The 26,416-nt window shown below is 41.7% G+C and overlaps 1 protein-coding gene across 1 annotated transcript; it reads left to right on the forward strand.

The window, feature by feature from the left end:
- The first annotated feature begins 1,763 nt into the window (after positions 1–1,763).
- LOC131706967 (zinc finger protein OZF-like) lies at positions 1,764–9,953 on the forward strand. Its single transcript, XM_059008961.1, has 2 exons — positions 1,764–2,268; positions 6,318–9,953. The coding sequence occupies exons 1-2, from the start codon at positions 1,788–1,790 to the stop codon at positions 7,454–7,456; spliced, it is 1,620 nt and encodes a 539-aa protein (XP_058864944.1). The 5' UTR covers positions 1,764–1,787; the 3' UTR covers positions 7,457–9,953.
- The last annotated feature ends 16,463 nt before the right edge of the window (positions 9,954–26,416 follow it).

Raw genomic sequence — 26,416 nt, forward strand, 5'->3', positions numbered from 1 at the left:
TTGTTTTAAACTAAATGATATAGACGCGGTTGTTTTAAACTAAATGATACAGACGCGGTTGTTTTAAACTAAATGATACAGACGCGGTTGTTTTAAACTAAATGATATAGACGCGGTTGTTTTAAACTAAATGATACAGACGCGGTTGTTTTAAACTAAATGATATAGACGCGGTTGTTTTAAACTAAATGATACAGACGCGGTTGTTTTAAACTAAATGATATAGACGCGGTTGTTTTAAACTAAATGATATAGACGCGGTTGTTTTAAACTAAATGATACAGACGCGGTTGTTTTAAACTAAATGATACAGACGCGGTTGTTTTAAACTAAATGATATAGACGCGGTTGATTTAAACTAAATGATATAGACGCGGTTTCTGTTATTTTGACAAAAGGTATTTAGAGTGTCGCGCTACAGGAAGTGGCTGAAAACCGGTGTAGGTGCAGAACGTGGTACATCATCAGAATGTGGTACTGGTACCAAAATGTGTACCGTCAAAAAATGGTATGCTGTCAGTGTTGTGATTGACTGCTGCACAAATCACTAGGAATAAGACAAACTGTAGATCACCCACAGAATGGTATATGTTTACAATGTTAGATAACACAATGTGTTGCTCATTAGTTAGTTACATATTTGCTGAATTGGTAGAAAAAAATGATATTAAAATGAACGTTAAAGGTCAAACAGTACTTTGTATTTGTTCAGATGGACGGTACCTTGTTTTCTGAGCTATAATTATTTGCACAGCCCGGGCACGCGCAGTACATGGTGTACCACGTTTTAACATGTACCGCAAAATAACACAGCCTGGGACAATTTTAAAAGATTGAGAAATGTTGGGGCACTGGGATGCCTGGTCACCATGTTATATATATAATTATGCTACACTTGACCATATACTGTTATACAGGCTTTTCAGCACGATAGGCTTTTTACAGTATATAGCAAATATTAATGGGCTTTTCCACATGGATAGACATTCTGTAATAACACAGGGATGTGGCAAAAACAATGCTGAAGCAACCTTATATAACATTTGTTATTTTGCACAGTTTAAGCTGTGTCTGAATGAACCACTCGCAGCGAGTCCAGCCTTTGATATGGAGACACCACGCACTCACTTAACTTGAGCTTACATTAAACTATAATGTGGGCACATTTTAAGGTCTTTATTATAAAAAGGTCTTCACAGAATTAAAAAGTAACTTTAATACAGTCGGTAAAATTCTTTAGTAACAAAACTAATCTGTACACAAAATATTAAGGCATTGTCGGGTGTTCAATATGCTTTTAGTACTCGCATACACACACACGTGTGGAAGGCCATCCGGGTCAGAAACACACTATTTAGTGCATCTTCAAATATTTAGTACATGCAGAGGCACTGGCCCCTCCAATAATCATCTCCAAAATATAGATTTCTGCCCTTTCTGTCACTGACACTCACACACTAAACGTATTTCATCATAAAGTGTAGTTATGGACGTGTGTGTACTTGAGACCTGTGCTTGACATCTTTTTGATGATGTCTGAACGGAAAGGAAAAATTGTAATGCTGAACCTGGTCCGACATAGGGCCGCAAAGGGTTCAACGTTTTCAACAGATAAAATCGTATGATATTAAAAATGTATTACAAGAAATTCTGTGTTCCTTCAATAGTAAAGCCACTCCTGCTATAATGCCAGATTGCATTTGTCCCTTGAATGCCCTTCATAACACATTTAAATTGATACATAATTATTTGTTCAGCAGCTACTAAACAGAATCCGGTCTGCTGCCATGGACAGTGTGAAGATGGACTCTGTCCAGATTAAAGAGGAGTTCCCTGAACTTGAACTTGTCCCCATTAGAGTGGAGTTCTCTGGGCTGGCTTCCCTCCCCATTAAACAGGAGCTCTGTGAGATGCAATGTGAGAGCAGTCAGCCAGAGGTCTCTGACATTAAAGCTGAGCACAATGAATTGGAGATCCCCCAGACAGAAGAACCCCTTCCTGTTAAACAAGAAGAGGTGCTGGAAACTGTCCGTATTAAACAGGAGCCCCCTGAAGTAGAGTTTGAGCACATGGAACCAGGGAAGGAAGAATCCAAGGACTTCAAACCAAACACCCCTGAGCTGGAGCCTGTACGCCTGCGGGAGTGTAGCGTGGTGCTGGAGAGAATCTGCGTGAGAGAGCAAGGCGCTGGAGAGGAAGGTTCTCCCAACAGCACGCAAGGAGGTGGAAAGGAAGACGGGCGCTCCCATTCAGAATGCAGTCTAGCAGGTGAGTGACTCCCAGTAGCTGTGACATTGCCATTCTAGATTGCGTGAAATCCACAGTGTGGTTGAGAGGGAGGGAGCATATTGGTTAGATTACTTTAAAACCTGTCCAATCCGGCATCGCTTGGGACTGGAAAGTGGTGCCGGATTAGAGAGTTACTGTAAAACATTGAATACTGACCTAAAGGTAAAATGACAAAACTATCTGAACACTAAACAACTGTGTTACTGTACATACACAGTGTAATAAACACAGTAATGCTTCAGCAAACTCTTCACCTGTTATTATCACAAGCCTGTTTAACCCATTCCCTTAGAAAGACCTTCACGTGCTCGTACTGTACCTGCATGAGGATTCAGGTGCATCTTGCTGCATTCAGTGTCTCTCACTGTTGGCTCTTTTGAGTTAGTGGCATACATGATGTTACAATTTACTAATAATTTGAAGGTATCTGGTTTTAAAACTTCATAATTATTTCTACATAGTATTAGAAATGTAAGGGTTGCCTCCCGTGTGTACGATTTATTGATTTTAAGGCATCAAAATATGGAAATTGCACGTTTCTTTTCAAGAGTATGTCAACATCATTTTAAAAGGTTTACAAAACTTGAAAATGTCGCTGAATTTGTCGCTCAAAATTGTTTTAAAAAAAATCTATTTTTGTCTGCTTCCGTTTTGCAGCCAAAACTTTTACAGAACATTGCTACGTTTTTAAAGATGGTTTCAGTAGTGTCTTGAGTTTCAATGTTTGAATGCCGTTTGACCTTTGTCGTACCGCAAAATCTTTCAAGGTTAGCTCAAAGATATTCTATTTAAAAGAATAGAAATAAATAGAATATCTATGGTTAGCTGTACATGAGGCAATGCAGTGAAAACAAGCATCCATATTTAAACGAGGTATTCTCAACGCAGTAATAAGCTTTTTTTTTTTTTTTTTTTTTTTTTGGTATTTCCTTGACAGGCAGCCTTCTGCACGGCAGCTTAGAAGTAACAAGTTATTACAAGAAGCTGAGAAACCAGCAATACAGCTGTTGTGTTTCTGTTTGTTTCTGTTTGCACTTTTTGTAACATGAAACACTTTGTGCAGTTGTTGTGCACAGTGTGTGTTTCTGTAGGTTGTGTACGCATGTTTGCTTTGTATTTGTACTGTATAGACTACGTGCAACTACTGTTAAAATATAAACTACTAAAAGTACTCGCCTTCACAGCACCATACATTTTCAGTCTTGGCTACTTTGCTCTGCTCCCACCCCTGTTTAGACCTTTTATTTAGCATCATGTAATCAAATGAAATTACAGCATCATTATATTGCAAAAGTCTGCCAGTATTTCATGTTATGTCACATTATATAGTGTTGTGTTTTTTTTATTTTTTATTTATTATTATTATTTATATATTTTTTTTTTTATTATTATTATTATTTCTTTTAATGGTCTCAATCCTAAAATGTCTAGGTGATGCTAAGCTTTTGTCTGTAGTGTAGGTTCCTGATACATTTACAGTCTGTGTAACTGTATAAAATAAACTGCTTGTGTTTCTGTCTGTATACTGGAGTCCTGTAACCCACTGTGTTGGGATTCAGTTATAGGAATTGTTGGAAAACATGGAACAAGTATTGAATAGCAGTTTGCTACGCATGAGGAATGACGGCTGTATTCATGTTATTTTTCTGAAAAGTGATTTAACATTGGATAGAAAAAACTGTTAGTTCCAAAAATGCAAGCACTGCTGTGATAGATGAAAGCTGCAATATGGTAGAGAAGTTACTCTGATGTTGTAACAACTGAAAAAGATTCTTTTGTGTCAAAGCAAATGGCTGGCCAGCAGCACACGGCTGTACAAACAAGTCCTTTGATCTCCAACCCTGACATGAAAGAAGCTTGCCCTTCGGGAGTCCACTGGGTTATAAAACTAGTTAACAGGTTTTTGCTTAGAAAATACAGCTGGTTTATGACGGGGTCATAAAGCTAGTTTTCAAGGGGGACCGAAGAGCCAAAAAGAGATAATGAAACTGGGATCAAAGTGTCTTAGGCAAATCGGAGAGATAGGAACAAGGAAGATGACAAAAACCAGATGTATGGACCTTTGTGACACCAGGGTCTGAAGAAAGCACTGAGTTCAGAGATCTTCACACTAGATCACACACACACACACACACACACACACATAATGATAATGAGTTGTACCTTTTCTATTGGTTAAGTGTCAGAGAAAGAGGAGGAGAGAGACAGACACCTATGCAGAAGGGTATTTAATGTCATGCAACAATTGTAAGAACGAGTATTCTGTGTCCTGTACCTGGGACCAGGCTCCCTGCATATTTCAATAAACCTAACAACTGACTGAAGAAAAGGACTCTGTGCAGTTTCTTGAATCTACCTACTCATCATCCTTTTTTTTAAGTTACATCAGGAATTATAAATAGAGAGAATTGAATTAACAAAACACATAAACCCTGCATGTGTAATGTAATGCTATGGCATGGGGCTGCACATTTCTAATGCACCGTGATGTATATCTGTACAACAATAAACAAGATGATTCCAAACAGAGAGAGGGAGGGAGCCGTTCCAGTCTCCAAGCACATCATTGACAGCTGATGCGGATTACACTGCAGTTCAGTGTATGCATCTGTACAGACCCCAAGATTTGTAAAAACTCATTATTATTATTATTATTATTATTATTTATTTCTTAGCAGACGCCCTTATCCAGGGCGACTTACAGTCGTCAACAATTACATTTCAAGAATCACAGTGCAAGTAATAATACAATTAAGAGCAAGACAAATACAATGATGAATACAATGACTTTGGTTTAAGCAAGTACAAGTGTGACAAAATACAATTCAATAATACAGCAGATAACAGTGTCAGTGATAGTTACATCAGGATATAATTAAATACAAAATACTACAGATTAAACACTTAGCAGATTGCAGTAAAATAGGGGGCAGATAAGAGCAAGTAATGCGCATTTAAGGAAGATTGATATGTGTCCCAGGGGAAAAACAGGAGTTCTACAGGTTCTTTCTGAAGAGGTGTGTCTTGAGGAGGCGCCGGAATGTGGTCAGGGACTGGGCAGTCCTGGCATCTGTAGGAAAGAGATTCCACCACTGCGGGGCGAGGGTGGAGAAGGAGCGGGCTCTGGAGGCAGGGGAGCGTAGAGGAGGTAGAGCCAGTCTTCTAGTGCAGGCGGAGCAGAGAGGTTGAGTGGGGGTGTAGGGAGAGATGAGGGTCTGGAGGTAGCTGGGTGCAGTCTGCTCAAGGCATCTGTAGGCTAGTACAAGAGTCTTGAACTGGATGCGAGCGGTGATCGGGAGCCAGTGGAGTGAGCGGAGGAGTGGAGTAGCATGGGAGAAGCGAGGCAGAGAGAACACCAGGCGGGCAGCGGAGTTCTGGATGAGCTGGAGCGGACGGGTGGCGGACGCAGGGAGGCCAGCCAGGAGGGAGTTGCAGTAGTCTAGGCAGGAGAGTACCAAGGCCTGGACCAGGAGCTAGATGGCACAGTTGGTGAGGAAGGGTCGGATTCTTCGGATGTTGCTCAGGAAGAATCGGCAAGTGCGTGCCAGAGTGGAGATGTGCTGGGAATAAGAGAGGCAGGGGTCCAGGGTGACTCCGAGGTTCTTAGCGGAGGAAGAGGGAGAGAGTGTGGTAGATTCCAGAGGAACAGAGATAGAGAGATCAGAGGAGGGGGAGGAGTAGGGAAAGAAAAGGAGGTCATAAAATACCATGATGAGAGAGATATAATTGTAATCTAATGCTGATATAATTGTAATCTGGGTTTGTCAGGGGCAATAGATCTGAAACATTACAGGAGAACTTCAAACTCAGATTTTGATCCCAGGGATCGGTTTCACCAAAATCAGTCTTTACTGACTTTGCTTTCACACATAAAGGCTTTAAGTTTAACTTTGCATTTTTAAACTGGTGTGACCCAGAGCAAACCCCACAGATAAAATGCACATACTTTAATCCACTTCACCACCTAGTCACATGTCCTAAGCCTACAAGCAGTCCCTCTTACTTTCTTTCCTGTTCATATTTTCCAGGTTCCAGTCCAGCAGCTAAAGCGAGGGCGGGCGGTGGAGAATATCCTGACTGTGGGAAAGGTTTCACCCAGTTAGGAAACCTGAAAACACACCAGCGAATTCATACAGGAGAGAAACTGTATAGCTGCTCTGACTGTGGGAAGAGTTTCAGAGAAAGAGGAACCCTGACAAAACATCAGCGAATTCACACAGGAGAGAAACCGTATTGCTGCTCTGACTGTGGGAAGAGTTTCAGAGTTTCAGGAAAACTGAAAACACACCAGCGAATTCATACAGGAGAGAAACTGTATCGCTGCTCTGACTGTGGGAAGAGTTTCAGAGAAAGAGGAACCCTGACAAAACATCAGCGAATTCACACAGGAGAGAAACCGTATTGCTGCTCTGACTGTGGGAAGAGTTTCATTCAGTCTGTTCATCTGAAAACACACCAGCGAATTCACACAGGAGAGAAACCGTATTGCTGCTCTGACTGTGGGAAGAGTTTCATTCAGTCAGATCATCTGACAACACACCAGAGAATTCACACAGGAGAGAAACCGTATTGCTGCTCTCACTGTGGGAAGAGTTTCAGTCAGTCAAGAGCCTTGAATAAACACCTGCGAATTCACACTAGAGAGAAACCATATATCTGCTCTGACTGTGGGAAGAGTTTCAGCCACACAGAATCCCTGAAAACACACCAGCGAATTCATACAGGAGAGAAACCGTATTGCTGCTCTGACTGTGGGAAGAGTTTCAGTCAGTCAGGATACATGAAAACACACCAGCGAATTCACACTGGAGAGAAACCATATCTCTGCTCTGACTGTGGGAAGAGTTTCAGTCACACAGTATCCCTGAAAGCACACCAGCGAATTCATACAGGAGAGAAACCATATTGCTGCTCTGACTGTGGAAAGAGTTTCCGTTTTAAAACCAATCTTCATACACACCAACGAATTCACACAGGAGAGAAACCGTATCACTGCTCTGACTGTGGGAAGAGTTTCCGTACTAAAAATGACCTTCGAGTACACCAACGAACTCATACAGGAGAGAAACCGTATTGGTGCTCTGACTGTGGCAAGCACTTCCGTCAGGCAGGAGCTCTGAAATCACACCAGAGACGAAGCCCATGTTCATTCAGAACGAAACCTTAACCTTTCATTATGAGTCCCTGTGTAATTTACTGTTTTGTGTATCGCTCTAGAGCTTGAGATTTAAATGGTCAAAATGCTGTTCAGCTCTCTTGCACTCTGATTGTGTCAGAAAGTGGGCGGAGACGCGGACACGTCACAAGAGGCTTCTCTGCTGTCAGTTTAACTCAGGCTGTCAATGCAGTCAGTGCCTGGGAGCGGGAATATGCAGAAAGGAAACTATTCTACACCTCATCTGATGGACGAGTCAGGAGAAATTGATAACTCAGTGTGGGGAATGAGTTTCAGGGTTTAGCATTTAAACTGCATAGACTTGAAAATAAATACATTGATGGGAACGAGTATCCCGACCCCGGTATGTAGCATCCCAGAGACAAGACTGCACCGTCCTTACTGGACAACCGCCTGGAGGGTTTGTCTTGTACATTTTGTCACGTTTCTAGAACAAATGAATCACATCAATGATTGAATATTTTGCAATGTGCATTGTCCATGCTTTTATTTTACACTGCTTTTGTAAACTGCACCATGTAATACAAGTGTAGCACGCATGTGTACGGGTCATAGGTACAGAAACTCAGACAGGTTTTATACCAACTCTTTCTTGCTCTTTTGCAGTGTTGGACCATAAGAGTAGTTAAAGGGCTCCTCTGTGGTATGATTGTGTGGCACCTGCAGATGTACAAGGGAGTGGAGAAATGTGTAGCATTGTAGAGCTTACCAGGAATAGGCCCCGGTAGCCATGGCGACTTGAGGTGAAATGGCCTGATCACCAAAGTAACACCAATATGTATTGGGTGAGAACGCCTCTCCCGAATTCCTGAGCTTTGGAGGCCCAGAATAAACAAGATCGGGTTGCACCAGGACTCCAAGGTGAGAGGTTGAAGATGAATAATCCTTTGTGCTAGGGTTAGGTTTTCAGTAAGAAGAGAGAGTTACGGGTAACAGCCTTACAAGAGCTCTTCACAATATTCAACAGGGACACCCCATAGTTTGATCAACATTATAAGAAACTTAAATAAATCAAAAGGCCATAAAGAGAAACTCGACCAACTGGGTTGCAATCGAAGAAAGGAAAAGTCAACAAATGTTGAACCAATAATGAATGAACTGATTCAGCCTGCTGCCACTGGTCAAATTTACAGCAAGAGTTTTCCAATCCACTGAGCGAGTCTGGGTTGTGTGACCAGGAATACAAGCAAATCCTACAGGAAATCAGCCTCTGACGCTGGAACATTGAACCACAAACAACAACTTCATTCTAACCTGCATCGACTACAAGACAAAGATTGAGTATCCCAGCTCAACTAAAGAGTGCAGAGATTGACAGAATCTATATGTGGGAATGTAATACATGTAGAATTGAGTATCCCAGCTCAGCTAAAGAGTGCAGAGATTGACAGAATCTATATGTAGGAATGTAATACAGGTAGAATTGAGTATCCCAGCTCAACTAAAGAGTGCAGAGATTGACAGAATCTATATGTGGGAATGTAATACATGTTGAATTGAGTATCCCAGCTCAGCTAAAGAGTGCAGAGATTGACAGAATCTATATGTGGGAATGTAATACAGGTAGAATTGCAGAATGATGAGTTATAAAGTATAACAGGGTGTGGCTGTAAGTCGCTGGACAAGAGAAACGGGTCAGTGTAATATCTGATGGAACAATCTGACATTATGAGACGTGTAAATATTTGAAGCGATCTGGTTAATTGTGTAACAGGTGCTGGAACGAATACAGGATGGATAATAACACATGTAACAGTGTTCAGTTTAAGGGTCGTGGATTCTAACTGAAAGATATATAAATAAACAACAGATTGCTAAAGCATGAATTACGATTTCGTAATATCCTATTTGAATTTACTGAGATTATATTTCTTTCCTGGCTCTTATACTGTATATTCAAACAATTCTACTTGCATATCTTATTCATGCTATTTTGCTTATTGACACAAGAACATTATTGTTGTTATTATTATTATTATTATTATTATTATTATTATAGAATGACAAATATAGATGATTGATCGAATGGTTGCTTTTACTTATCATTGATATTTTCCATTGAAGCTGAAATAGTACCTGAATATTATCCATTGCTTAACTTCACGTTGTGATTATTGTGATACACGTGTTCTTTCTTCCTTTTGTAGCGTATCACTGAACTCACTTTGATAAAATGGATCATCTATAGAACAGTGTCGTGGTGTTATTGTTCCACTGGGTTTCATTTTCTGGATCTTGAGCTTTACATGCATCAGATGGTTCTTCTTGGTTGAATATTGTAAATGTACTCAATTAACCCTACAGCAGTATTTACACTCAGTGACAAATAACAAATGAAAATGCAGTGTGGTAATGGAATCAGCATGGGGGGTCTGTAGATTACAGAGCACAGGATAATATACAATGCAGTGTGGTAATGGAATCAGCATGGGGGGTCTGTAGATTACAGAGCACAGGATAATATACAATGCAGTGTGGTAATGGAATCAGCATGGGGGGTCTGTAGATTACAGAGCACAGGATAATATACAATGCAGTGTGGTAATGGAATCAGCATGGGGGGTCTGTAGATTACAGAGCACAGGATAATATACAATGCAGTGTGGTAATGGGAATAAACATGGGGGCTGGGTATAGATTTTGCAAGGGATTTATTTACCATTCGTACACATAAATACATACCGATGCAACACATGCTTTCACACACAAACATTCTGCAACATCCACATTATGAGGAGTCAGTGCCACGCTTACTACTAGATCTGCATTCGGTATTGCTTACTGTAAATAATTTCTTAATACAAGTTAATTTAACACAGATGCAAATTATTTTGGAGCCTTCACAGGGAAGAAATGTAAATAAAATAAAACATCCTAGTTCAAACAGCTGAGTGTAAAGGATTGTGGGAAATGTATTCACTTGCACCCACATTAGCATCTCTGTTCTGTATTTTAGTGCCATTTGGGGACTTCAGTTCCCATGATGCATTTCGAGTTGCCATGCTGCTCACACAAATACGTGCGCTCCTTGAAGACAAGTGGAGGTGCTGAAAGCGATGGATAATGCAGCACCGTACAAGAAAAAGAAAGATGTTGCTGCAGATTTCAACATTCCCACAAGCACTTTGAAAACCGTTCTGAAATAACGGGATACAATAATACAGGCCTGTGAACAGCAAACTGGATGCAAGTCGTCAGCGTTTCTGATTTGCTCAATACCTGATGCTGAGGACGCCTTGCTTCTGTGCTTTAAAAATGCCTGTGATCAGAATGTGCCTGAATCTGGGAGCACTATGAGACACACCCTGAGGAATGAGCACAGCAGCTGGGACATGCACATTTCAACTGCAGTTCATTTGCAATATACACTTCTTAAAAGTTCACTTACAACCGTATTTTCAATAAAATGCACAGTACTTTTACATTTATAATACTTTTCACTGTACTGTAATTGAAATTTGATTTCAGTGTTACTGTAACTTCAGTACAAACTGACAGTATGCATTCGGAACAGACTTGTGATAATCAGAATTACTGAAGATTATTATTATTCATCAGAATAGAATGATACCAGTCTGTGTCAGGCATACCGCAAGCTTGCAACAAAGAAGGTAATTCATCTTGGTAACCCGTGCTTGTTTATAGTACCAGGCAGAGGGTGAAGTTTGGAGGTTTGGAATCCAAGGTTTATCTATTACACATAAGAAATATCTCTAGGAACAAATGAGGGAGGCCATAGCATAGGACCATGGAATGCCATACGTCTGAGAAGATGCTTACAAAAGAGTCTTCTATCAATGATGGATGACCTTGATAGAGAAGCAGGTGGTTCAGAACTTACCTGAACAGGATTTTTGTAAGAAAAAAACACAGAGAGGTCATGTTTTTAAAGCACTGAATGGCTACAATTAGACTGTTATAGTTTGACTATGTTCCTGATAGACTGGATTTAAGTGAGAATGCTTGGATATATAGTTGCCTGCATTGAAGTTTGCTATGAGCCTTCTACCAGCCCCTATCCAATATGTTTTAGTTAATCATTAAACCACATCTCTACATGTAATAAAGCCAATAAAATAAGGAGGATGTCTTTTGATGTTAAAAGGGATATATATGTGCATATATATTTTGACCCAAGGATTGGGAATAATTACACCAAAGTAGGTGTTACATATTAAACACATCTTTCTATGTATTCTTCATATACTTGTACTGTATTCACATGCATGCTGTGTTTAGGAACTCTCTGGTACCAAGAAAGAATAACATCAGTTCAAAAGTTCACCTTGCATATTTCGGAGATGTAGGAGAGATGGACTAGGGCATGATTGCTAATTCATTTTATGGAGGGAGTTGCCGGGTGTTTTAAGAATGTTGTTGACTTGAGAGACAGGAGCTGTGGCTATCTTTAGTTTTATGCATGTGTAGCCTTAGGGCAAAACATGTTGTAATCATAAATGTATTGAAGTATTAATGCTAACACCTGTTAAGGCACTGGACCGCCCAGGTTACCTGTCAGCTGGGATTCTACGTAGTCTGTAACTACTCAATCCATTTTTTAGCAGTTAATAAACCGAAGGGGTACTAATACTACTCTGATTCATTAAAACTTCAAATCGAATGAGTCTGTGTGAGTTTCTTGATTATTAAAAGTCATCTGGATACGTTGCAAGCCCAGTGCACGAACGATCCACTTACAGGAGTCCGAAACATCTTTATGTCCCCCTGAACGTCTCCCCTGAGTGTAATAGTGTGCTCAGAGTATATATATATATATATATATATATACAGACGTGCTCAAATTTGTTGGTACCCCTCCACAAAAAACGAAGAATGCACAATTTTCTCTGAAATAACTTGAAACTGACAAAAGTAATTGGCATCCACTATTGTTTATTCCATATTTAATAGAAATCAGACTTTGCTTTTGATTTTTTATTCAACATAATATTGTAAATAATAAAACAAATGAAAATGGCATGGACAAAAATGATGGGACCGCTAACCTAATATTTTGTTGCACAACCTTTAGAGGCAATCACTGCAATCAAACGTTTTCTGTAGCTCTCAATGAGACTTCTGCACCTGTTAACAGGTAGTTTGGCCCACTCTTCCTGAGCAAACTGCTCCAGCTGTCTCAGGTTTGATGGGTGCCTTCTCCAGACTGCAAGTTTCAGCTCTTTCCATAGATGTTTGATAGGATTCAGATCAGGACTCATAGAAGGCCACTTCAGAATAGTCCAATGTTTTGTTCTTATCCATTCTTGGATGCTTTTAGCTGTGTGTTTTGGGTCATTATCCTGTTGGAGGACCCATGACCTGCGACTGAGACAGAGCTTTCTGACACTGGGCAGTACGTTTCGCTCCAGAATGCCTTGATAGTCTGTGCCAGGCGCAGCAAAGCAGCCCCAAAACATAACCAAGCCTCCTCCATGTTTCACTGTAGGTATGGTGTTCTTTTCTTTGAAAGCTTCATTTTTTCATCTGTGAACATAGAGCTGATGTGACTTGCCAAAAAGCTCCAGTTTTGACTCATCTGTCCAAAGGACATTCTCCCAGAAGGATTGTGGCTTGTCAATATGCATTTTAGCAAATTCCAGTCTTTTTTTTATGTTTTTCTTTCAAAAGTGGAGTCCTCCTGACGTACCTTCACCTTGGAGTTCAGCTTGTATCTCTTTGGCAGTTATCCTTGGTTCTTTTTCTACCATTCGCACTATCCTTCTGTTCAATCTGGGATCGATTTTCCTCTTGCGCCCGCGCCCAGGGAGGTTGGCTACAGTTCCATGGACCTTAAACTTCTTAATAATATTTGCAACTGTTGTCACAAGAACATCGAGCTGCTTGGAGATGGTCTTGTAGCCTTTACCTTTACCATGCTTGTCTATTTTCTTTCTGATCTACTCAGACAACTCTCTCCTTTGCTTTCTCTGGTCCATGTTCAGTGTGGTGCACACAATGATACCAAACAGCACAGTGACTACTTTTCTCCATTTAAATAGGCTGAATGACTGATTACAAGATTGGAGACATGTGTGATACTAATTAAAGAAACTAATTAGTTTGAAATATCACTATAATCCAATTATTTATTATCTTTTCTAAGGGGTACCACCAAATGTGTCCAGGCCATTTTAGAATATCTTTGTAGAATAAGCAATAATTCATCTCTTTTCACAGCTTCTTTGCTTTATTCTATGACATACCAAAGGCATGCAAGTATACATGATAGAATAGCTTTTAATTTCATCACTTTTCAGGAGGAATGAAGCATTATTTCAATGAGCTGTAAGGGTACCAACAAATTTGAGCACATCTGTATATATAAAGAATGTGAGAATTTACTTTATATTCCTTCCCACATTTACACTGACCATAAAGGAGTTACCTGCAAGAGTGATAGCATGACACAAATTAATTGTATTGTAGGTTTCCGTGGTAAACAAAAGGGAGCCAGACAAGTGCAGCAAGATCTCATTCAAGATTTTATTCACACGAGGTCAGGACAGCACAACAGAGCCCACAGCACTGGCACTGCACCAGGATATCTGCGCCACTTGCTTCATGTCTACTCTCCTGTTCGTACTCTCCGGTCTTCCAACTCTGGTAATATTCAAACTCCTAAAACTAAGCTTCGGTCCCTGGGAGACAAAGCCTTCTGCAGTGCTGCTCCACATCTCTGGAATGCACTGCCAAGCTTTATAAGAGACTCCAAGACTGTTGAGATTTTTAAAACCCATCTCAAAACACTGGCCTTCAAGGATCGATGTTATTTTTTCCATTTTGCATTGGGTTTGGAAAAGCGCTCTATAAATTAAATGTATTATTATTATTATTATTATTATTAATAGCGACCTCACCTGAGTCTTGGTTTTGGGGATTGCCACGTCGACCAAAGCCCTGATTTTGGTGACAACGGGTTTCCACACTTTCATTCCCCATTAAGAATCCCAAATATTGTGTCTCTGTTTTGGGAAAAACGCATTTTCCCAAGTTAGCGCACCCAAACAGCACGGTTATGAAATTAACCCTTAGCGGTCCATTTATTCAGTGTGTGTCAGGCACGTCAGGTCCAATTTATTTTCACACGTGCAGTTAATTTTAGCCGCACTGTTTAAAAGTATTTTTTTCACAGTAAAACAGGTTTAAAAGGCGATCCAAGTCATTATTTTATTACTATAACATCTCAAAACGCTCTGAAAATGTCTGTGATATTCTCTGAGCGCTGGATGCAGAAGCAGCTATCTTGTTTGTGTATGTCAGTGTTATCTATGTGATGCCGGGGCTATCAGTATTCATGAGATACACCCCTTTTTTGGCTTCTCTCGGCTCCTATTAGTCTCACTCGGCCATTGAATTGTTTTCTTCACTTTTTCTGGAGAAAAAACGACTAGGGACCTGTTTTTTGATGATGTCGGACAAGGTCCGACAATGAACCGGAAAGGGAAAATTGCGATGTCGGAGGGGTCCGACATAGGACCGCAAAGGGTTAAACAGCGTTCTGGTGTTGAAAATGCAGTTTTCTCTCTAGAGCTGCGGGTTAAGGGGCTCTGCAAGTATCCCTTTGTCAGGTCCAGAGTAGAGATAAACTTCACTGTTCCCAGTCTGTCGAGAAGATCGTCGACCTGAGGCATGAGGAAGGCATCGAACTGGGCGATAGCGTTTACCTTACGGAAATCAACGCAGAACCGGTTGGTGCCGTCCTTTTTGGCCACTATCACAATTGAACTGCACCACTCCGTTCTGGAAGGCTCAATCACCCCAAGTTCGAGCATGTCCCATACCTCTTTACGAACGCCAGAACACCACTTCATCGACTTTCTGGGATCCGGTAAGGTCTCTCTCGTACTGTGACCCCTGAGGGAGAGACAATGTCATATTCAACAAGGTTAGTTCTACCGGGCAAGTCAGAAAAAACATGGCTAAACTCCTCAATAAACTTACACAGCTCCTGTTGCTGATCTGGAACCATCGAAATGACTTTAGTGCTAGGGGTCTTTAGACAGGATCATCCTCTACTTTGTCTCGGGCTATAAATAAGGCCTCCCTTGCCTGCCAGGGCTTTAATAAGTTTACATGATAATTTCACGTTCATTACAGCGATCAGGCTGTCTAATTTCATAATTCACTTTTCCTATAGCCCGAATCACTTCATATGGCCCCTGCCATTTAGCACATAATTTCGATTCTGAGGAGGGAAGCAGCAGCATTACCTTGTCTCCTGGTCGAAAGGTTTGAATTAATTCATTTTTATTGTAATCCTGCTGCTGAGCCGATTTGAGGTTGTCCTCGGCCAAACGACCGACCAAATCCAGGCGATCTCTTACTAGGAGCACATGCTGCACTACATTTTTGGATGAGCCTTTGTGCTCCTCCCACCCCTCTCTCAACAGATCGAGGATGCCGCGAGGCTGTCGGCCGTACAAGAGCTTGAAAGAGGAGAACCCTGTCGAACTCTGCAGAACCTCTCTCACTTCAAAAAGGAGGTAGGGAAGGAGCGATGCCCAATGATTTTGCTCCTGATTCACAAACCATCTCAGCATCGCCTTCATGGTCTGATTGAAACGTTCCACCAAACCATCCATCTGTAGATGATAAACAGACGTACTGATGGGACGTATTTTTAATATTTTATACACTTGCTGAAATGTATTAGACAGAAAGTTGTTTCCATGATCAGTCAAAATCTCCTTGAGGATCCCTACTCTAACCATAATCTGCACTAATTCTTTGGCAATTGCAGCTGCACTAGTGGACCTCAATGGAACTACCTGTGGGTATCACGTTGCATAACACTATGTAACACAATTTTTGTTCCTGGGTAGTAAGTGTTATTTCCTAATTGCTTATGTCTCAAAAGTATAGAAAATGGCTATTATTCCCCACAAACTTTGCTTTTGTGACCAGGACAGTGATATTTTGAAATTTACCTATTTCCAATGAGAAAACGGGCGAATTTGTCTCTTTTCGTTCACATAAAGTCAGAAAAAAACAACATATGAATCCAAATTAACATGTATTTATACTAAAGTAATACAAAAATGACTACAAAAGATTTAGAAGTGAGTAGTTTTTCGAGATTTACGATTATACTGTAAATCACTTTCACAAATCAGCCCCCAAATGTAGTCTCCCATCATGTTCTCGTTATACTGTCCTTGGTAGCGGCGTTCAAAGTCCAGTATATCCTGGTGGAAGCGCTCGCCTTGCTCCTCCGAGTACGCTCCCATGTTCTCCTTGAATTTATCAAGATGAGCATCAAGGATATGGACTTTGAGGGACATCCTACAGCCCATTGTGCCGTAGTTCTTCACCAGAGTCTCAACCAGCTCCACATAGTTTTCGGCCTTGTGATTGCCCAGGAAGCCCCGAACCACTGCGACAAAGCTGTTCCAAGCCGCTTTATCCTTACTAGTGAGCTTCTTGGGGAATTCATTGCACTCCAGGATCTTCTTTATCTGTGGTCCGACGAAGACACCGGCTTTGACCTTTGCCTCAGACAGCTTAGGGAAGAAGTCTTGAAGGTACTTGAAGGCTGCCGACTCCTTATCTAGAGCTCTGACAAATTGTTTCATAAGGCCCAATTTGATGTGCAATGGTGGCATCAGCACCTTCCGGGGGTCCCAGCCGTACTCATCATACTTCAAGGCGTCCAGCAAGGTCTTGATGCTGTTGTAATCCTCTTTGAGGTGCACCGAGTGAGCCAGGGGAAGAGACGGGTACTTGTTACCATTATGGAGCAGCACGGCTTTGAGGCTCCTGGATGAGCTGTCAATGAAGGACAGTATAACGAGAACATGATGGGAGACTACATTTGGGGGCTGATTCGTGAAAGTGATTTACAGTATAATCGTAAATCTCGAAAAACTACTCACTTCTAAATCTTTTGTAGTCATTTTTGTATTACTTTAGTATAAATACATGTTAGTTTGGATTCATATGTTGTTTTTTTCTGACTTTATGTGAACGAAAAGACACAGATTTGCCCGTTTTCTCATTGGAAATAGGTAAATTTCAAAATAACACTGTCCTGGTCACAAAAGCAAAGTGTGTGGGGAATAATAGCCATTTTCTATACTTTTGAGGCATAACCAATTAGGAAATAACACTTATCACCCAGGAACCAAAAAAAATAAATAATTGTTACACGGTGTAATCGATCACCACTAATTGATAATGATGTGTGGAAATACTTGCGTCTTAGTGCCATCAACATCCTTACCTTCACTAGACCGGACCTGCCCCCAAGCATGCACTAGTGACGGGTCGTTGTGTTGTCCCCACACTATGTCCGCACTTGAGTGCAATATGTCTGGTATATTGAGAGGGGCTGGAGTAGCTTCTGCCCTGGATAGCCCAGTAACCTCGCCCTCTCGGTCACACTGCGTTCCGACCCCATTTGACTGGCGTTTGTTACCATCCGAGCATCCTCCCCTCAAACCCCAGCCTTGTCTCATTGATGCTCCCTCCCATTTTTCGGTGCTTCTCTCTATTTGTTTTTCTAGGACGGAAGACAGAAAAAAACATTTCAGCTTGCAAGGGGAAAATATCACCAAACATTCCCCCTTTTCCTTTTCCTGCCACGTTTACGTGTCTGGCTGAGACTGCCATTAATTTTATTAAATCTCATAAATTCTGGCCAGTCTCGGCCCAGAATAACCGGGTGTGGTAGCCGTTCTGCCACCGCTACTACCAGGTGACATTTTATCGGTCCTACCGATAAGTACACTTTTAGTCTGTGGTATGCCGCCGTGTCTCCATGGATACAGGAGATGGCCACCTAACCTTGTGGCCGCCACGACACACTGCCCAAGAGAGCTGTCCGAATTAAGGTCTGTTCACACCCTGTGTCCACTAATGCATGGGTTTTCACATTCCCTAAAACTACATCAACCATACAAGGTCCCTCCTGACCATTTTCCCCTCGCTTATCTATTTCTGGTGCCCAACTGCACGCCGCCACGTCACACTCCATTGCAGCGGCGCATGTCCTCGCCAGCTGCCCTGGTTGGTTGCACCTCAAACAAGTAGGAGGACAGAGGGAACATTGGTTAGATATCTCTCCCGTTGCTGGTATGGCAATGGGGCAGGGGCAGCAACTTTATCCCAGCTGGGGGCCAACCTTGGTCTCCATGAAGGGGAGGCAAGGTGGCCCATCGGGGTCGGTGGTCTGGGAGGTCTCGATCCCGGTGCTGGTGTGGGTGCTGGTGGTGGTGGTGGTGGGAGGGAGAGAGGAGGTGAGGTGAGGCTGCTCCGGTGGATGTGACCAACAGAAATAATAATGAGATACAGGGAATACACAATGATGTGTACTGCTCTGTATATTTAATTCACGGGGCAGCCCCAAACATGTACACGGTATTCAAAACACATACACGGTCACCAGTCCTCAGTGAGTGCAGTAGTGCTCGTGCTGTAAATACAATTTATCATGCTCCAGTGCAGGGATGTTCCAGGTAAGTGCTGGCCTCTGACGACAGCTCCAGAATGTGTTAGCCATCTAATAATAACAATTATACAAAACAAAAAAAAAACTCACGATACAGTACAAAACGGGTCCTTCCGGGTTCAAAGCTTTAACCAAACGAAGGAACAGATCACTAAGCCACATCCCCTTTTATACCACCAGTCACGCCCGCTCTGGTAGCGAGTGCAATCTCTTTTCCTCCAATCCACAATTGACACATCGGCGAACTTTTTGGGGCAATGACTTGCAGTATTGTGGCTCCACCCTCTTTATAAGCTGGTCGACTTCCAACCCCAGGGCACTCTGTTCACTTTACACAGCGCCCTCACCAGTCAGGAGGGAGATTTACCACCAAGAATCACTGTATTTCTGTCACAATACCCCAAAACTCAGGCCAAGGACAACAGCACCCTCTGCGGGCTAAAAGAAAACATCATAAAATAAAACTGGGCACCAGTGCAGTGTTTTCAAATAAAACTTCTGTCTCTCGTGTGTGTCAGTGAATTGCCCACAACCCTTCCACGGCTCCCCAATCAGTTCTCTTCGTCCCTGAACATACAATGCTACAGTCTCGAAGCGATCTGGTATTCGCTGCAAGGTTGGCCAAGGTGAACGCTGGCAGCCTGTAGCTGGTCCCTGGAACTGTGTGCGCAGTCTGCTAATTCAGGAGGGGCTTGGCTCCCACTCCCCAGCTCTGCTGACAGGCTCTCCCAGGATGCGACCACTATATGTGCTATAGTGTCCTCCGTGCTGCAAACGTCTGTCAGGGTGAGAGGTGCGGTGGATCTCTGCCGTCTCCCGCTGGCTGGATGAGCCCTGTCGTTTAGTGTCGGTGCGCCGTGCTCCCTCCGACTCCGCTGCCCTGCCTGGCCGAGTTCCACCGCTCTGCCTCTTCCTTCAAGGCTCTGCCGTTCTCGCTACCACTCTCTGGAGACGCTCTGTTCACTCGACCCCCGGACACTTCAGCACCCGCTGGAATCACTGCTCTCACTCACAGTCTCAGACCCTCGGACACTTTTCAGCACCCGCTGGAATCACTGCTCTCACTCACAGTCTCAGACCCTCGGACACTTCAGCACCCGCTGGAATCACTGCTCTCACTCACAGTCTCAGACCCTCGGACACTTCAGCACCCGCTGGAATCACTGCTCTCACTCACAGCCTCAGACCCTCGGACACTTTTCAGCACCCGCTGGAATCACTGCTCCTTCTCCTCTCACAGCTCCAGCCCCCCGGACACTGTGCAGCGCCCGTCGGATTCCACTACTCTCTCTAGTTGCATACTGACTTCGGTAGGTCTCCCCCTGGCTCCCTCTCTGAATCCCCAACGCTTTCGTTCTGTCCCACTCTGACACCAATGTAGCGTTCCGGGGTAAACAAAAGGGAGCCAGACGAGCGCAGCAAGATCTCATTCAAGATTGTATTCACACGAGGTCAGGACAGCACAGCACAGCCCACAGCAGAGTGCAAGCTGCCCCTTTATACCCCAAAACCCTGTGAAACATTTAACATTTAGACATACACATGACAACATTCACATGCACACTGGGACCGCGATTTTTTTCAATTAAGTAATTTAGAGATCATCAGTTTTTTTAAATATTTATTTTTAAATGTGATTACTACTGTGTTTTTGTAATAAAGTTACTGACACTTGTTTTGGTTTAACTTCAGATTTATCAAGTTATAAATAGTGCATGTTTCCTTTTCTAATGCAATCGTCACTTTAAAAAAATACCATAATCAGCTTAATAAATATATGACTCATCACACATGTGATGGTCATACAAATCCATAGTTGAAAAATCCATTTGCTCTGAGCTCGACACGCTGCTGTGAGGAAGCTATCTCGGCGTGCAGGTGGTTCAATAGAAAGCATCACGTGACGCTGTGGAGCGTCTGCCTTTTGAACGCACCCAAAGTTTTCCGATGCACGGGTATGGCTTTGAAAAACTGACCGGAAACACTATTACCCTGTTTGTGATAAAAGTATATTTATTTACAGAGGTCACAAAAATAAAGAAATATCAAACAAGATGTTGAGTAATTAATTATTTTTTTTAAGTTAAAAGTATATATTTGCAACTAAAATAAATCACACAAAACGATTATAGATACATGCTATTTGAAAGAAAAAAGTACATCACCACAGTAAAGCTAATTCTTACATTCGTGCATAACATGATCATTTATATAACGTAATAGTCACATAGTTTGTTATATTAGTGCAGCAAAATAGCACATTATATTTGAATGGCAAGGTTCTGGAAAGCTGCTGCTGCTGCTCTCGCTCTCTCTCTCTCTCTCTCTCTCTCTCTCTCTCTCTCTCTCTCTCTCTCTCTCTCTCAATTAAATTAAATTCAATGGTGCTTTATTGGCATGACTTACAATAGCAGGTGTTGCCAAAGCAATTATACAATACATACATGTGTATATACAATGCATCATATCTATCTATCTATCTATCTGTTCTGTCTAGTGCGGTGTATGGTGGGAGTGTGTCGGTAGGTGTTTCTCTTTCATGTTTTTGTTTGTCTGTCTGTCTGTATATTTTTGTGTTAGAGTAAAGCAAACTAATAAGTTTGAAATTGTTTTTTAGCCAGCATGGCTGGCTCAGGGGGATTTTTTCCCTTTGAAAGATTGACTCGAAAGCATGGAGTCAAAGTAATTACGGAAGGTTTTGTTTCTTTAGAGAAGTGTGTTTTAGCGATTGGTAAAGTGGTTGGATGTGAAAACATAAAGTCTGCTTCGAGAATGCATGGTTCACTTGTGGCTTTTTTGAGTCAAACTGATCTAGTACATAAAATTGTTGAGAGCGGGATTGTTATAAATGATTTGTTTGTTGCCGTTTCGCCACTAGAGCTACTGGCAAAGAAAATCATTTTATCAAATGTTCCACCTTTTCTGAAGAACGAGTTAATTATGAATGAGTTGTCACAACATGGGCAGATTGTGTCAAAAAGAATTCCGCTGGGATGCAAATCTCCATTGCTAAAACACGTAGTCTCCTTTAGGAGGCAGTTAAATAAACCAAACGAGGAACTTAATATTGTACTCAAGTTCAAAATAGAAGGCAGTAATTATGTTATTTTCGCGACATCAGATACCATGAAATGTTTTAATTGTGGTGTTGATGGGCATTTAGTTAAAAACTGTCCTAAAACTAAAGAGCAGGAGGGAGATGGTGAAAGAGCAGAGAGAGATGTGTCCGTGACTCGGGAAGCTACAGTGCCGAGTTGTGCTGGCGGTGAAACAGAAAAGAAGAATGTTGAGATTAATGACAGAGGGGTGGCGGAGCCGAGTGAGGCTGTTGGTGCAGGAGTGATTCAAAATAATGTTACTTCTGTGGTGCCCGAAACCAAAAGTAAGGAGCCAAGTAGTGTTGTTGGTGGAGGGGAACATCAGAATGCTGATAGGGAGAATGCGAGGGGTGAACTTAAAGAGAGGAAAGCAGCGGGGTCGAGTGATGGTGCTGCTGCAGGGGAGAACCAAAAGCTGTGCAGCTTGAAGTAGAAAGTATAAAAAACGTTGTTGCTGGCACAAGTAAAGTAAAGGAGACCGAGGGCGAGAGTCCTTCTCAGTGTACCTCTAATAAAGACGAGAATTTGAGGAAAGAGACTGCGTTGGTGCAAGTTTCTGATACTAATGTAGTGGGAGAAGTAGACATGAGTGAGCCTGTAAATGAAAATGATGGTTTTAAAACCCCCTCAAAAAAGAAAAAAAAACGAGTGCAAATGAAAGGAGTTGCTGCAGCTGTAGGAGTAGCAAAGAAAGCCTGTAAGAGTGAAGTAGCGGATGGGGCGAAGTGCTGGAGCGTAGCTATTGCCAATACTGTGAGGGAGAGCAGCTCAGAATCAGAGAGTGAAGATGAGGCAGATCTCACTGACTCATCTCAGACTTCAGAGTTCGCTATCATAAAAAGTGGGTATAGTGAACAAAATATAAAAGAGTTTTTAGAAGTCACAAAAGGAAGAAGAAAAATTGATGTAGAGGATTTTTTTCCTGATATAAAAATGTTTCTAAATTCTGCGGCTTTCTTCGTAAAGAAGGCGTCAGGGTCTAATTTGACGGAGCAGGAACGCTGGCGTCTAAAGAACTTTGTTGTTAAAACTCGTAGTAGTCTTAACCAAAAGTAAATAAATGAGAGCAAACTCTTTATATTACTTTCTTATATTGTTTGTTGTTTGGTTTTTGTTTTCTCTATTTATCCCAATGAAAAATCTTTTACTAGGGAATCTAAATGTAAATGGGTGTAGAGATGATCTCAAGAGAGCCTCGGTTTTCGAATACTTGTTGCAAAAAAAGATTGCTGTAACATTCCTGCAGGAAACACATTGCGATCTGAAAACTCAGTCTGATTGGGAAAGAGAATGGAAAGGGGAAATAGCGTTTAGCCATGGCTCTAATGTCAGTGCTGGGGTGGCAGTTTTATTTAAAGAGAATTTTAAACCTGAATCAATAACTATTACAGAAGAAGTCAAAGGTCGTTTGATTAAGGTAAAAACTGTAATAGAAGGTCAGTCTTTCTGTTTTATCAATGTTTACGCTCCTAATGAAGGAAAAGAGAGGTTGGAGTTTTTAAAGATCTTAGATCAGGTTTTAGTAAACTGTGCCTCTGACGGGAGATTGTTTTTAGCAGGGGATTTTAACTGTACTGTGAATTTTAAAGAGGACAGGAATCACCCTGAGCCACACCCTCAATCTGCCAAGGAACTAGCTGTCTTGATAAAAAAAAGCATGGTTTAGTTGATGTATGGAAAAATAAACACTGTGATAAAAGACAATACACTTGGGTTAAGCACAGTAATAATAATGTCTCAATGGCTAGACTTGATCGAATTTATGTTTTTAAAGAGCATTTAAATCTGATAAAGCAATGTCAAATTTCCCCTACTATTTTCTCAGATCATAACATAGTCTCTCTTTCTGTTTTATTGCCCTCCTTTAAGCACAGTCACTCTTATTGGAAATTTAATGTAAGTTTGTTGAATGATTTAAATTTCAGGAAATGTTTTAGTTTTTTTTGGAAAAAATGGAGAGCTGGTAAAAATTTATTTTCCAACCTTAGACAATGGTGGGATGTAGGAAAGGCCCAAATAAAAACTTTTTGTCAACAATATACTGAAAATGTTACAAAGAGGGCTAATGAGTCTCTGCAAGAGCTGGAGCGGGAGGTCTTAGAGCTTCAAGAAACTCTGGACTCCAATCCAAACGATAGTTTAATTGAAAAATTAAGGCTTAAGAAACAGTTAATAGCAGATCTTTTGGATGCAAAAGTACAGGGAGCTCTGGTGAGGTCCAGAATGCAAGGATTGACCAAAATGGATGCACCCACACAGTTTTTTTTGGGGTTGGAGAAAAAAAGTGGCCAGAGAAAGACCATTCACTGTCTGACAAGACCAGATGGTGTAGAGCTGAGGGAGCCGGAGGAGATCCGAAGGTATGTGGTGGAGTTCTACTCTGGTCTGTTCGCAGCAGAGGTTGAGGCTGAGCCTGAAGAGGTGCAGAGTTTCCTGCAGGACTTGACATGTTTGCCTGAAGAGGCAAAAAAGGAGCTGGGAAAAGCTCTATCGATGGAAGAGCTTACTGAGGCCCTACAGGGGTTAAAACAAGGTAAAGCTCCCGGAATCGATGGGTTACCAATAGAGTTTTTTAAAAGTTTCTGGGACCTGTTTCAACATGACCTTTTCACAGTGTTTGAGGAGAGCTTTGAGACAGGGGAGTTACCTCTGAGCTGCATAAGAGCTGTCATTACGCTCCTCCCTAAGAAAGGTGATCTCAAAAACGTTAAAAATTGGAGACCTGTGTCGTTGTTGTGCTCTGAATATAAGGTCCTTTCCAGGGCTTTGTCCAATAGACTGAGCACAGTGATTGATAATGTTGTACACCCTGATCAAACTTACTGCATCCCAAATAGATCCATTTTTGATAACATTTTTTTAGTTAGAGATATTTTAGCGGCCTCTAAATTGTCCGTCTTTAGTACTGGTCTTGTTTCTTTAGATCAGGAAAAGGCCTTTGATCGAGTAGACCACCGTTATTTATGGGAAGTCCTCGACGCATTCGGTCTTGGTTCTGATTTTATTAGTAAAATAAAAGCGCTCTATTGTAACGTGTTCAGTTTATTGACAATAAATGGGGTCTTGAGTGCACCTTTTGCTGTACAGAGAGGAATCAGGCAGGGCTGCCCTTTGTCTGGAATGTTATATGCTTTATCAATTGAACCACTACTATGTAAACTAAGAACTGTTTTAACAGGTTTGTCTATTCCAGGTTGTAATGCCCAGTCAGTAAAGCTCTCAGCCTATGCGGATGATATAGTTGTGCTCGTTTGCAATCAAGAAGATGTAAAGGCCTTAATTGAGAAGCAAAAAGTATTTGAAAAAGTCTCATCAGCGCGTGTTAACTGGAGTAAAAGTAGTGCTGTGCTCATTGGGGAGGGACAAGGGTGTAGATCCCTGGCTTTACCAGACGGACTAGAATGGAGCCAGAATGGGTTTAAATACCTGGGGGTCTTTTTAGGCAATGAGAAAGTAGAACAGTTAAACTGGGATGGGGTTCTAGAAAAAGCAAAAGGTCGCTTACAGAGGTGGCGGTGGCTTCTTCCACAAATGTCTTTCAGAGGAAGAGTTTTGGTTTTAAATAATTTGGTTGCCTCCAGTCTCTGGCATAAATTGATCTGTGTGGAGCCCCCGCAATTCTTGATTAAACAGATTCAGTCTCTGCTCTTAGAGTTTTTTTGGGATGGGTGTTATTGGTTAAAACAGTGTGTGTTGTATCTACTGCTAGAAGAGGGTGGACAAGGTCTTATGAATATTGAGTGTAGGCAGGCTGCCTTTAGGATTCAGGCTTTGAGGAAATTGTTTTTCTCTCCAGTAAAGCTGCCATGGAGGGAACTGGCGTTTTCTTTTCTTCATCAGGTTGGAGGGTTTGGTTTTGATTTTAATTTGTTGTTATTAGATTTTGACAAAATACAGTTTTCATAGGAGTGTGCTGAGGGCTTGGACGTTACTAAAGGCTGAATATGTTGACCCACTGGATCCTTTTGGGGTTCTGGAGCAGCCTTTGGTATTTAATCCACACCTTAATACTTCTTTTAATAGTTCAGAATCTTTTAACGATTCTCTCATAAGGGCTAAAATGGTAAAGATTTGTGATCTGATAGACACAGAGCAGTCTGTCTGGAAAAGCCCTGAATGTGTAGCCGGTGCTCTGACCATGCGGTCTGTGCGTGTGGCAGGTCTGTATCTGGCACAGCTGCGTGAAGCTCTGTCTCTGGAGTGGCGAGAGGCACTGGGGAGTGTTTTTGATGAATGTCGAATGCCTCAGCAAACTCCATTTCCTTCTTTGCTAATCTCCCCTGCGATAAGTCATTTTGGTGAAGAGAATGGCAAGATGTTAAAAGTGAAGGATTTGTGTAAACTTCAGTTTAATTTATTAGAGGGGAAAAAAGTCTATGAAATTTGTGTAAAAGTTAAACAGCAGAA

Source organism: Acipenser ruthenus, chromosome 38 (genome assembly GCF_902713425.1).
Source record: "Acipenser ruthenus chromosome 38, fAciRut3.2 maternal haplotype, whole genome shotgun sequence".
Classification (NCBI taxonomy): domain Eukaryota; kingdom Metazoa; phylum Chordata; class Actinopteri; order Acipenseriformes; family Acipenseridae; genus Acipenser; species Acipenser ruthenus.

Excerpts from the sequence above, each read along its gene's own strand:
- LOC131706967 (XM_059008961.1), top strand. The coding sequence starts at position 1,788 with ATGGACAGTGTGAAGATGGACTCTGTCCAGATTAAAGAGGAGTTCCCT. Across the intron at positions 2,269-6,317 it reads TTCAGAATGCAGTCTAGCAG|GTTCCAGTCCAGCAGCTAAA; the intron begins GTGAGTGACTCC and ends CATATTTTCCAG.